The 13,766-nt window shown below is 41.8% G+C and overlaps 1 protein-coding gene across 3 annotated transcripts in view; it reads right to left on the bottom strand.

Annotated features, from left to right (window-relative positions):
* Nucleotides 1-13,766, bottom strand: part of specc1 (sperm antigen with calponin homology and coiled-coil domains 1) — a 77,752-nt gene that overhangs the window by 35,260 nt on the left and 28,726 nt on the right. For 2 of the 3 annotated variants that reach the window (XM_063485434.1, XM_063485435.1), the window contains exon 4: nucleotides 424-1,985. In XM_063485434.1, coding sequence (XP_063341504.1) covers nucleotides 424-1,985 — 1,562 coding nt within the window. Of the gene's footprint in view, nucleotides 1-423; nucleotides 1,986-12,803; nucleotides 13,211-13,766 lie in introns of those variants that run through there. The other variant, XM_063485436.1, reaches the window with a different exon arrangement.

Genomic DNA, 13,766 nt, shown 5'->3' with positions numbered 1-13,766 from the left:
TATACGTGGTTTGTCATATTTTATTTACATTATTACATCTATGTAAGCAGTTTCCCCAGTCTACAAACATGTATGTATGCATCAGATCAGAGTATTCATTCATTCACACACAGAGTCTTCCAATTTGTTTTTATACACTATTATTTTTGTTTAGGAATTAGCATACACCTATTTCTCGGTCAAATTTGTTCATAAGGAAACATCATAAATGAAGTTCTTACTGCTCACATGCCACTCGGTTGCTTCCACTGAGTGTACTAACTACAGAGAGCCAAGATATGAATATGAATAGTTTCCAAAATGTCAAGCATATTTTCTTTATAGTGCATTTATGTGTTTAATCAACTGACCTAGTGAAGGTGCAATAAATATATTATGAATGCCAAGACGGAAAATATGTTATCAATTTTGCCCGTGTCTTACCTTAGACACGGAGGCTCGCACATGCTCAGTCTCAGCCTGCGCCTGAAGCAGCTCCTGTCTTAGTTCTGTCAGCTCGACTCCCAGCTTGTCTCTCTCAGTGTGGGCTGTCTTCAGCAGAGTCTGCAGCTCAGTGTTGTCACTGGCACTTTGCATAGCCTTCAACTCAGTCACTTTTTGCCTCTCAATGTCCACCTGTGCCTTCAGCCTGTTGTTTTCCAGTCTCAGACCCTCAGCTGTTGCCCTCTGGTCTTCTGCAGCTTGAGCTGCCTGACCTCCGGCTTCCAGCTCTCTGTCCAACTGGGCTTGCAACCTGTCTAACTCCTCTCTGAGGCAGCGCACCTGGCTCTGGGCCTCCTGGTGCTCCTCCTCCAGGGCCCGCAAGCTGCCCGTTAGTTGCTGCTGGATGTCTACTAGCTTCTCCCGTTCAAAGCGTGAACTCTCTACCAGCTCAGCATACCTCTGCTCCAGTTCGACCAGTCTAGGCCTCTGGCTACCCAGCTCCTCCTCCCTCTGGGCCTGAGCCTGAGCATGCTCCTGAAGCCGGACAGAGAATGTTTCATTCTTTTGGGCCAATACCTCCAGACGCTCTCTCTGCTGTTGAAGTGAGGTCTGCAGGAGTCGTTTCTCCTCAACCAGACGCTCATTCTCAGCTGTCAGCTCCTGCACCACTTGCTGCTGGTCAGCCAGCTCCTGTATTGTTGCCTGCAGTTCCTCCGATGTGCTGTGGTGGCTCTCCTCCATCTTGTGAATCTGTTCGGTTAGGCTCTGCAAGGAGATGTCCCGACCACTGGCACTGTTAACTGCCCCTGCTTGATCAGTGCTCCCACTGACACCACTGCTTGCTGATTCTGAGCGTGATGGGATCTTCTCAAACTCTGAGGAGTCAGGTGACGGTGACCCCTTGGTGATGTCAGAACTGGAAGATCCAGAGGTTTTGAGTGGGCTGGCAGTAGAGGGGAGACTATGCTGTTGCAGAGCTGAAGAGTCTGAGGACAGGCCATTCACCAGAGGCTTGGAGGAGGTGCTTGTGTTTGTACTACAGATAGAAGATGCCTCCAAGCTAAGCAGCTTCTCCTTCAGTGCCTGATTCTCCTCTCTGAGGGCTGCCAGCTCCCTCTGAAACTTCCCATTCTTCTCCCTCAGCTCTCCAACCAGCACAAGGGCCTCCCCCACCTGTCCTTGCTCGCGATCGGCTGCAGGTTCTTGAGGTGAAAAAGAATTGGATGAGGGTGAGGAGGAAGCAGAAGAGGCTTTACCCTTACAGCGTTGCAACTCCATCCTGAGATTGCTGATCTCTAGGTCTTTAGCCTTTGCCTCAGCAAGAAGCTCCTTCACCTGGCTTTCCAGAAGACTCTTTTCTTGGCCCTCTGCATCTGCACGAGATTTGGCTGAATTACGTGTCTGTCTTGTCATGGTGGAGAGGCTGGAAGTGCTGGCACTGGAAACCAGTCTCTTTGTGGAATTGCTCTTCAGCTGGTCCCTTAGAGAGCTGCGGTCTCTTGTTATGGCAGAGGGCATTTCTCTAGGAGCAGGGATTCCAGACTTCTTGACAGTTTGTGCACCTGAAAAACACACAAAGAAGTATATAATGAAACGGTGTTTAATTATCCAGTGGCAAAACTGATTTATAAGTGTAAACAATTTTTTCCCTTCGCTTTGTCAGCTAAAAGGCCACTTTAACAGACTGTGTTGGGGACCAATTGTTATAAAGACTTCTTACATGCCAAAACAAGTCTAAGCCTCTACATCTGATAGCTGCTAAAAATCATAACTATAACCTTCAAACAAACTACATTCAAAACTGAGTGGCTACATAAGTAGAACCACTGAAAATTTCATAAAACCAATACAAACAATATTATTTACAAGGATCAAACTTGTTAATTGTGTTTAATAGCTAAAGTGGATCAAATACTCATTTAATTTGAAACTGAAAAATACAAAGAAACAAAAGAGAGTCCACTTGGACTACAAATGTAAATCCTGTGATGATACAGAGTCCAGATTTATAATTTGTGATTCATGCATCAATAAACTTGTTCTTTGTAGTATTATCATGTAGCAGGCTTCACACTGACAAGTGGAGGTTAACAGAATCAACATACCCCCATGCTAGAACCAGGAATTTGTTAACATCATGTGATGACACTAACTGAACAGACAGTGCATCGCATTCATACTTGTATTATTCAGCACATGGTCACTATACCCTATTCACATATTGTTCTCTGTTTGGACAACAGTACATTTGCCTGACACTGTCTGTTGCTCGCTGTAACCATTCATGACTGCAGCAGAGCTTAACTGCATCAATGTGGGCCGCAGCCGCGAGGCCTTTCCAGACCCCTCTCAAATATGAAGAGTATTTACTGATGCCTCGCATGAGTTGTGTGCCGCCTGAAAACGCTGTATTGTTTGTTTTCAGATCATCAGCAAACAGCGAAACAGACACAAGGGGCCTGCTTGTTTCAAAGGATGACAAAGGTCCCTGTGCACGTGGAGCAATCAGGCACAGAACAGTTTAAGCAGAGCACAGACAGAGACAGCACTGTCTCTCTCTCTCTCTCTCTCATACATGCAGCTTCATCGTCAAGCCCCCAAAGCAAAGGCTAGACAGGCATCCTGTGAGAGGAGACTGATCATCACCCAGAGCAACATGCGCACACACTTCAAGCATAGACACATACAAAATGGAAAAAACAAATGGACTCGTTTTGAATGGAAATCCTATACCCCCGTGGGTTTTTTAAATACTGTGCCATTGATAGGCTCTGTGCACAGACTACCCCCTCATTCAATTAGGTAGAAACGATGGCAGAAGCTGCCAACACTGGACACAATTTCTGGGGTACAAAGCTGTTTAAGATTCCTGCAGTGAGAAGCTTTGCTCCGAAAGCAGAGTGGTAAAATCATATCAACTGTGTCAAAGTTTTCAGTGATGACCTAAAATCCTTAAACAATCAGATTTGAAAGACAATTGTAGACTATGCAAATGAAGAATAGTAGCATGGGCTCTGGACACCGTGTGTCCTTAAAAGATCTGCCACGTGCCTCAAATGAAGGGATGCTACAGTTTTCTTTCCAAGCTCCTTAGATGCTACAGTTTATAAATGCAGAACTTCTCATCCTGTCAGGTAAACTGAGACCCAGATCTTCACAAAGATCAAAAGAACTGCATCAACATTCACAGTTACATGTCTGCATTTCACAGATGATGAACCCATGACTGACAGAATGAGGACAGAAAGCACTCCTAAAGTCCCATGAAAGATGTTAACATAAAATAAACCCTGAATGTTTACTACATTTTACTATGCACTTCTCGAAGCACCATCCACACGTGGGAGGCAAAGAAACACCTACCAACTCATATTCTAATGATGGGTGCTAATAAAGAGAGGCTAAATAGGTCTATGTGAGAGAGAGTCTGGAGTGATTAAGATCAGGCTATTTCCTTGAGAATGACTGATGCCAAGAATGGGACTGTGGGCCAGCCTTCCATTTGCTGTCTCTTCATCTTCTGTTTTCTTCTTGCTCTTAGTGAATAAAACCCAGATGGAGCACATGAACTCACTCATCTTTAGATCACCCACCTCTTTAACCATGACATCACCACAGCTGCTTCATGTGCACAGAGAAATGTCACCAGTCTCAATGCCAGCAGTTAGCACATGCAAAAAGAGACACTAAATAGCCACTAAGTATACAGAGTCCGGTAGTTACAGAACCAAGCCTTGGATGCAAGGCTCCATATCAGAGGTGCTTTGCACTCCAATGTATCCAAATTCTACCAATTACCATTAATTAAAACCACTTAAAGTATGTTTCAGTTAGAAACATTACAGTCAACAAAAGTCTGATATTTACATCTGCAATAATTTATATGTGGTGATGGTTTTGTTCCACAAGCTATCTATTCTGCTATGTGCATAAATGGAAATTCAGAGGCAGGGAGAGCAGAAGCAGGACCTCTCCAGGATCCAGGACCTCAGGAAAGTAAGAGTTGGGGTGGCAGTGGTTACAAAGTGGCTTGGAAATACATGATGATAGAGTTTTAATGGCATGCTCTATATGAGATTTGGTAATTGGATGAGTAGCAGACTACTGATTGGCATTGAGATCAGCTTATTGTCTGGGATTTATGGCAGGTACAGAACAGGTTTAACTTCCTTAAGGTTACTGAGCATTTGGTATTACTGCTGACAGGTGACAGTATTTTTTTTTTTTTAACATTTACTACTCCAGTTAGTTTGTTTCCATGATACTAGCTGGAGAATATTTATTACTTTATACTCAAACTACCATCCTAATTGGCTAAATGTGGAAGGACTCCCTGAGAAGAGTCTAAATTAGAGTGTGGTCAATGATATAAAATATGATAGCTGATTAAAGAGTGCAAATCAGAAGAGTTTTTACTGAGACAATACAGTTGACCTGGACATGAAAAGGCACTTATAATATTATTTCCTTATAAATAACAGGGGTTTCACAAATGTCCAAGAACCAAGAAAGTAAACAAAAGAACTATTAAAAAAATTAACCATCACGTTTTCTGAGAGTAAAACATACCACTTTGTTTACAGACTAATGAAAGAGAGAAAGTAGGTGTGTTAACATCACTAATTAGGTGTCCCTCCCATCACTAAATTCACACACCACATTACAGCAATTTGACTGTTCAGTCAAAGCAGTAATATTAACTGAGGGCATGAGCTGCAGAGAAAGCACAACACAGACTTTATAGTTTTCAGGGCACATAAAAAACTTGTATTTCTAATTAATCTATTAATGTGCAAGAACTACATTTACTTTAGGGTCTTCAAAGAATAACATTTCCACTGTGGGTGTGCAAGTGCAAACCTTTAGCAAATCAAAGTTAAAGCAGAGATAGTTAGCGGTTATCTTCCCCTTAATTTAGTACCGTCTTTGATGTAGGTTGGCTCAGATCCAGAATCTTTTATAGCTACATCTGAGAAGAACTACTAAATCGATGAAAAGGCGTGGAATGGGCAGGTAAATGACATACTGACGACTGTACCTCCTCTAGAAAGGAATAAATCTGCATGCAGCCAATGAGACCAACTCTTATTACAGTTTTTCTCGATTGCTTAAACACTTTTCTTGAAACTATGACTCGTATTCTCAAAACAGTAAACACAAATCCATAACGTCTCACCCAATTTCCCAAACACTGTATTTTCAGGTCAAAATTAAGCTCTACACTCAAAACCATTCACTCTTGCTGAAAAAACAAACTTTGCCCACAGACATCACACACAAGGCCTCAAAAACACACACACTACAACATAGTCTTACACATTGGTGCAATAAATTTAAAACAATATTTCAAAAACTGGCAAGTTATGTTGCTTGTGGTTCTTCCCCTCAAAAACCTTTTCACATCATGAACACAAAAGATCCAATGTACATACAGTGGCACATTTTTATTCATGTACCATACAGTACAACACACATCAAAAACATTATTCCACCTCAGCATCCTGTCTGTGGTCTGGGTCAGGCCCGGGAATCTCATCCACATCACAGGCTATATTGGCCCTGGCCAGGCAGCGGGGGTAAAATCCTCTTGCATGCCTGATCCACCACTGGCATGCATCTACTGATATGTATAGGCAGGCTTCTTCCACGACCCGGAGGAGGTGAACACGGACATAAGGTTCTCTGTCATACACTTTCTACCGCCACGCCGAAAATAACTCCTCTATTGGGTTTAGAAAGGGAGAGTATGCAGGCAGAAAGATGTTAGAAAACCTTGGGTTATTGGTAAACCAGTCATGAACCAGAGCAGTGTGATGGAAGCTGACATTACACCAAACAACAGCATAGTGAGGCTGCTCTGGCTGTGCTGGTTCACTGTAGTCCCGCTGGAACATATGTTGTCTTAGACCATCAAGAAAAGCAAGGAGAAGCATAGTGTTATAGGGTCCTAGAATGGCATGGCGGTGGAGTACCCCTCGTTGGCTGATGGCTGCGCACAGAGTGACATTCCCTCCACGCTGACCAGAGACATTTACAATAGCCCAATGGCCAATTATGTTCCTCCACCTCCTCCTTGGTGTCCTAGACCTCCTTTTCCTCCTCAACCTCTTCCTTTGCATCTCTTTGAATCCATTGTTTCAAACCTGAATGAGTTTCTGATTGATGTGTGATAAATTTTGACTCGTAGTGTTTCCACTTGGTTAATTGTGTGCTAATTGAGCTCAAGCTGTGCTGACTTAAGTTAACATTATTGAATGCAAGTGCTTTCTAAATGGCCACATGGTGTAAGCACTGAAAAATGTAGGGATTTGTGTGTAGAGTTTTGCAGTAACAGTTCACCACATCTGACTCATGTGTTAAAGCAGGGGAATAGTGTTTATAGTTCAGGGAAACGGGTGTGCTTTTTGAAAAATAGCATTATGGTTTTGAAATTTTAGTTCAAAAGATTGGTTATAGTGTTTAAGCAATCGAGAAAAACTGTAATAGGGAGATAAAACTACTGGGAAAAGCCAGCTTTGAACAAAAAGGAGGGAATCTTTCCCAGAGCACTTTCACTGTTATATTCAGTGTATCAGGAACCGTTTTAGCCCTCTTGTCACAAATATTAATGTGTTGATTATAGCTGCCCTGGAATTTTCATATACAAGCTATACCACCACTGTTTATACAGCAAAAACAAAAACAGCATGCATGTTATTGTGGAGACTGCCCATATGAAATAAATGTGTTGTTTACATTAACTAATTATCCAACTGACTCAAACAGAATGACTTCCAGTAGCGCAAACTTTTTCAAAAAAAATGGAAAGTCATCACATTAATGCAGAGTGCAGGCTTTTTTTTTTTTTTTATTTTGCTAATGAAGATAAGCTTTCAAATCACAGTAGGAGCCGTGTGGATGGACACAGTCCAGCACTGACCAGTCAACTGCAGCTCGCCAGCCAGCCAAGAGGTGACAGAGTGCACAGTGAGCAGAATGCACAAAGCCTTCAATTTACAGAGCAGCAGGATCATGGGTGAAGAGTCATGGTGAAATAATGACTGCAGGTGGTCAAGTGTCAGACAGTTGGCATCTGAAATGACGCATTGGCACCGTCACCATAATAAACAAGCTTTGGAAGAGAATCTCTTACTGCCACCCATCCGTTTTCTCCTCTGGCTTTGAGGAAATGTGATGTGCAGTTTTCCAGTCAGGTGGAAGAAGAAAGGAGAGACAGAAACACAGTCTGTGTGTTTGGACTTCCTGTTGTCCCACTGACAGGACATGAAATAGGTCAACAGGCGCCCTTCAGTCAGATACCAGGACTCAGTCATTCCTTTCTTCTTACCAAAGAGGAAGATAGACAAAACTGAGGCTCCATGACTGCCACACTGACTGAGCAGAGATTAGTGTGGATGCTGAACTGTGTTACAACACCCAGTCAACCACTAAAAGCCATTAAAATAATTTTTCTTAAAACATAAACATGCTTTGGAACATAGCACAAACATGTGTTTCACAACAATTCCTTAAAATTCCTCTTTTTTAAACTTGCTCTCATTCAAGGAGCATATTTAATGCAATAAGACAATTGATAATATCCAAATAATTGAAGCTCCTTCAAGCAAGTCTCACTACAGTCTAACACCTGTCTTAAAAAGCATTTAAGTACAAAGACAATTTGAATTGTTATCTGCATTTGGGATACACCCCACCCCCCCAGAAAACAAAACAAAACACAACACAACACTTTGTTTATGTTACTTTTACTGTTACTTTGAACACCAATAAATAGATATTTACCTATTTTTTAAAATCATTACTTTGTAACACCAGATTTTTAGCTAGTTTTTTTTTTTTTACCAATATCAGAAAATGCTTCTAAGTGGTTGGCAAGCTGCTCTGCCATCAGGTTTATGGCAGTGCAATTGTAAAAAGTAGACTCCGTTCAAACTTTTATTACTAGGCTGAAATGAAGGCAATGAACTGCTCATTTACTCATAGACACAGAGCCTCCTGGAAAGCATCAAGCCTCCCCAGTCTCCTCTGTAAGAAGAAGTGCAGAAAAATACCCCATTAATCTGACGCCCTTGGTGTAACCTGCCAGCAGGTGACATGTTAATCAACTGTGCCAGCAACTGACCGGGCAAACCTTCCACCCAGTCTTTGAAGAAGACATAATGTGTGCCAGACTAAGCTGAGATACTCGTTTCTGCCCAAAAAGTGTACAGCTCTGTGCTTCCTCTGAAACTCAGCAGGGAGGTGCACCGTGAGAGCTGGCAAGCCAAAGAGGGACACTTGGCCCGAGTTCTTTGGCTCCTTTAATCATCTTGATTGAATCATTGCAACTGGCCTGCATGCGAAGACTTTTAACACAGCGCCCTTATGCTGATCCACTCGGCTTTACATTACTTATAGAGCCAATACCCTACAAAGAAATCCAATAGCACAAGCCATGAGCAGGCCAACTGAGAGGGAGGATTTCTGTATGCTCCACATGGAAAATAGTTTAACACTGGACTCATAGAAGGATCATATGGCATTTTACATGCTAATGAGTTTAAGGGATCAGCCAGTGTGATGGGTAATAGGTTGTCATGAGTATTACTTGATTTAAGCTTCTGATGATTTCCATCTGAGCGTTAGTCCTTTAGAATGACTACTACAAGACTTGGGCTGAATTAATCATCTGTGATTTGCTCTCCTGGAGTAATCACAACAAGGCAATAAAGCAACATATCCTGGAATTATTAAGGAAAAAAATAGAAACTGAATTAGCAACTTTACAACTTCTAATCTTAAATTACACAGAGGAACTTTGGCATTTTCGGCTGGCCAGAATTAAACGGATAATCAAAAGAAAGGAAACTGATTTTATATAATGATGCAATACATGTATGCACAGTTCAGCTTTAATGAACTACTAATGCAAATGCAAAATATGAGCTAGCTCTAACCAAGTCTGCTGATTTTCCAGGGGACGGAAAGGACAACAATATTAGCCATGGCTCACAACGTACAATTACTCACAAATTCACCATGTTCTCAGCACCACTGAGGGTATCGAGTGAGTGATCCTTGTTGTTCCATTTTCTAGTATGACCGGACACTAGGGCAGAGATTATTAACAAGTTGACACCCAGTACAAAGTGACAGTTGTGTGAGCTTTCTTTGGCCTGTTGTTCTCAAGACAAAAACTGGGCTAACATTGACAGAAAGGCCAGGATTATCATTCCCAGACTGAGGATGAACCACAGCCAGCTGCTGACAGATATACAAACCACATCAAGTCAAGTTTGATTTGGTATGCATTGAACACACAATCACAGGCTTAGTGGCTTGCATGTCAGATCCAGCATTCTTGTAATGGTGTCCGTGTCATATATGTATTGTTAGTTGCTCTATCATAAATTTCTGAGTTTTATAAGCTCAGGGATGAAGGCAAAAAGAACAACAACAAAAAAGTATCAACTTTGATGTCCAGGCTACAGCCTCTGTTACACAAACAGGACATTTAGACAGCACACACCTCCCTTTGCAAACACAAAGCAGTACAGCATGGACGGTGTATTTACTGTACCAATTGCCAGCTGCCACGGAAAATGTGACTGGTGTAACTTCCTCACAGTGTAACTTCCTCACGGTGTCCTGACTATCAGAAGTTGGACAAATGTGCTTCCTCATTGTAAATCCCTGCTCTGCGTCAATTTGCTCTGATATGCCATTCACATGGCACGTTATTCCGTGCCCTTCCACATTCTTTGACTTGGAGCGAAAGTCTGCTCTGAATGGGAGCCCAACCAACAGGAAAAACAGCACAAACATTGACTGTTACCATTTAAAGTGTCTTAATTGGCAAGTCTCAAAATATCAGCTCTAGACTAGAATAAGGAGACTCAGGGGTGGTCTGTAAATCTCATTTTTAAAGCTTGCTAATACAAATCCATCATCATTTTTGGCTGCTATAACAGTGTCAATAAGCAAAAATATTCCAATGTTTAAAGGAAAAGGCAGAGGTCGCTGTATCTCCGAAATGAAACCAAGCCGAGTAAAGCTGTGTGAATCCTAAAAATTAGAGTCCATGGAGCGTTCTTCTACTTAAATATACGAAAATACATCTTCTGTGTCAGTTCACAAAGACCCATACACAAACATACAAAAAAAAAAAAAAATGTGTGAAAGCAAGAAAAGAAATTTTCAATACTGAAACAAGTCTATTTATCCACACATACACTGTAGACAGCTAAAGGTAACGACATTTTGATTGGTGTTTTAAGTCATTCCAAATTAAACATAAGAGCCCTGATGTTGCTGTACCACTAATACACTGAGTGTGGACAGAAAGTTGTTATTGTAATGACAACATGCCAACTGCCACATAAATATTAGGCTCCTCTACATTTTTGGCCATGTCCTCACACATTACAGCTACCTCCAAGCATTCCAATCAAAATTCTGCAGAGACCATAAATGTGTGAAATTCCCATTTTTGACCATATGAAAATCACAATTTATTTGACCTCATTACACAAACATGTTTTAACCTTTTTTTTTTTTTTTTTTTAAACAATTCCTGAGCCCCACACATGTATAATTTATTGAGTTGTAGGCCCGAAAATAGACCCACTGTTATTGGACCATATTTCACAGATGATTCATCAACAGCCGACAGCTCGCTGACCACAGGTTTGGCTGCTCTCCTGGTCAGGAGAGGGGAAGCCTTGTTGCAGTAGTAGCCATCAGTGTGGTTTGCTCGTGATAACGACCCGCTTATCACTGCAGCAGACAGCTCACTCCTTAGACTTCCACTTGAGAGATAACACCATCAATCAAATCAGAACAAGTTCCTCCTGTTCCCACATTTCTTTCCATTCTTCAGGCACCAGAGCTGTTATTCTCTTTTTAAATCCCAGTCTGACAAACCTCATCTGGCCTAACTGTCAGGGTGTATCAGAAAGCTAATGGAGGAATTACAAACTTCACTGTTTTTGTCCATCAACATATTGTTGTTTAGCAGATGGTGACTGGTGACTTTATTAAGGCCTAAGTATCTTTTTTTTCTGTGCATCATTGGTCTTATACCTCTTGGCATATATTGATGTCAAGAAAAGGCATAATAAAAATATTTCAAGCCATTTGATGATCAATTTTTATTTGCTATAATAGCTCAGTGTGGGTAGTTAATAAAAATAGGCCCTTCAATAGCTAATATAGCTGAAGGAATGTTTAATTTCATAATGTAGGTTCATGTGGAACACTGGACCAACCATCATCGAGTACATACTGCATTTAGTAACTGCATCGTTTAAGCACTTCTCATAGCTAAAAGAGAATAATTGATTATTACTCCATATTACCAGTTCACTCTAATTCATTTCCACCACGCATACTTCTACACTACCTGTAAAACTGTACTTTGCACCCACATGTTGCTTAGTAAACAGGTAAAATTTTGTGAGATCAAAGATAACATCGACTTTCTTAGTTCTGCTTTTAAATTCAGTATCAGCAATCTTTTGTGTATAATGTATTAACTGTGTGCTCCATGCGGTATGTACACTGGAAAGACCTAATCTTGTCAAGCAAGCTGCAGCCTGCAACCACTGCCTTCCAATCTGAGCCTTCTGTGCTTTATCATCCAACAACACATGCCACTGCTATGAAATGATGCAGCTTACGCCCACGACTGATAAAATACTGTATGTGTGTGTGTGTGAGAGAGTGTGTGTGTGTGTGTCAATGACTTGGGTCTGGTCTTTGCAGAGCCATGTCTAAACATGCAAATATAATCACATAAGCGAATAAAGATGTGATTAATGTCTTTGTTTAATATTTTATATTAAGAGGCTCTGCACATAAGATGCTATGCTAATTTTGTTACAGAAATGTTGAAAGCTTAAGATGTGAAATGTCCTGGTTGTCTGAAGATCAGCACAAAGTGCTGCTGAGAGCAGTTCAGAGGGACTGAAATAGGAATCTTACAGTGGCACAATGAACTCGGGGATGTGAGCGTAATGATCTCCTCTGGCAGGTTCCCTCATGCTTACTGTCAGGCAAACCTAACTCAGTACTTGCCCTTCGCATATATACACAAATACAGATCTGTGCTGTCTGACTAAATGCAGAAACACACCAGATCCCAAACCACACAGACATAACGTAGAAGAAGAAAGCAGCAGCAAACTTGTAACACGCTTAAACAGCTTCTGTAGCTCCAGGCCACATTCAGCCAGCGCTACAGTCAGCACTCATTAATCAGGACTTGTCTGTTAAATGTACTTACATATTGCAAATAGTATTTAGAAAATGTCCATCTTTCTTGGTTTGTTTTTTTTTAACTGAGAAGACAAACGAAACACAAAGATGTGATGCTGAGGCAAACCACGATACAAGAAGCAGACCTGACTCCGTTTCCTCCTGCCTCCCTGCTTGGTTCCCCATGTTGGTCCGCTCCGCCGCTCCCACACTCCACACCAGGGCAGACTAATCCAAGAGTCCGTGGCTGCGGGGGTAGAGGCGTGTGTGCGCGCACAAGTGGTGAGCTTGTTTCTTCTGTTCAGTGCCCAAAATCAGCACCACATAGAGAGGACGCAATAAGAGATGTAAAATCCTTCTTATTCTTCCTTCTTTTCTCCTCTCTTTGCCAGGACTATACGAGTGTGTGTGTCTGCATGAGCATGTGTGAGGAGACGGGCTGCTGTCCCATCAATGAGTGAGTATATGTGAAAGCGTGTGAGTTTGTCCTCCAGGATGGTGACAGTTTGTCACACTGGCAGGCGGGCAGGCAGGCAGGGAGCGTCGTGTGCACCTCATTATAGCTCTGATGACTGGAATCAGCTCAGAGGAGGCGTGGCTTCCTCAGCCAGACAAAAAAAACAAAACAAAACAAAACAAAAAAAAAAAAAAAAAAAAAAAAAAAAAAAACCCGCAGAAACACACACTTTAACACACCTCCTCTCTCTGCTGCCAGTCAGTTTACTCTCACTAGTACCAGCTGAACAATGGAGAGATGATCTGTCCCTCAGTGGTACAAAAAAGGACAAGTATGAGCCAAAGAAGAGGGTGGAGGGAAGTAGGAAGGAAAGAGAAGCAGGAGCAAAGGAAAGGCAACATTTGTAATTTTTGGCAGATAGTGGCAGCTTTTGTCTTTTCTTTTCAAACTTTCTTCCATGCCTTCTCCCACATGCAGATTTATAAAAATATAAAGAAGAGAAAAGTCTTCAAAAATGGGAAAAGGAGATGCGGGCGTGAGGAGTGTGTGTCAGGGGCTACCACAAGCTTTCACTAGCATTTTCCCTACAGTGCACCCAGCAGGGAACAATAGCATGTGCATGTATGTGGGTTCACCGACATGTGTAAAAAGC

This window comes from Pelmatolapia mariae, linkage group LG10_11 (genome assembly GCF_036321145.2).
Source record: "Pelmatolapia mariae isolate MD_Pm_ZW linkage group LG10_11, Pm_UMD_F_2, whole genome shotgun sequence".
In the NCBI taxonomy this organism is placed as follows: Eukaryota; Metazoa; Chordata; class Actinopteri; order Cichliformes; family Cichlidae; genus Pelmatolapia; species Pelmatolapia mariae.
This window is presented reverse-complemented; position numbering and strand designations above follow the sequence as displayed.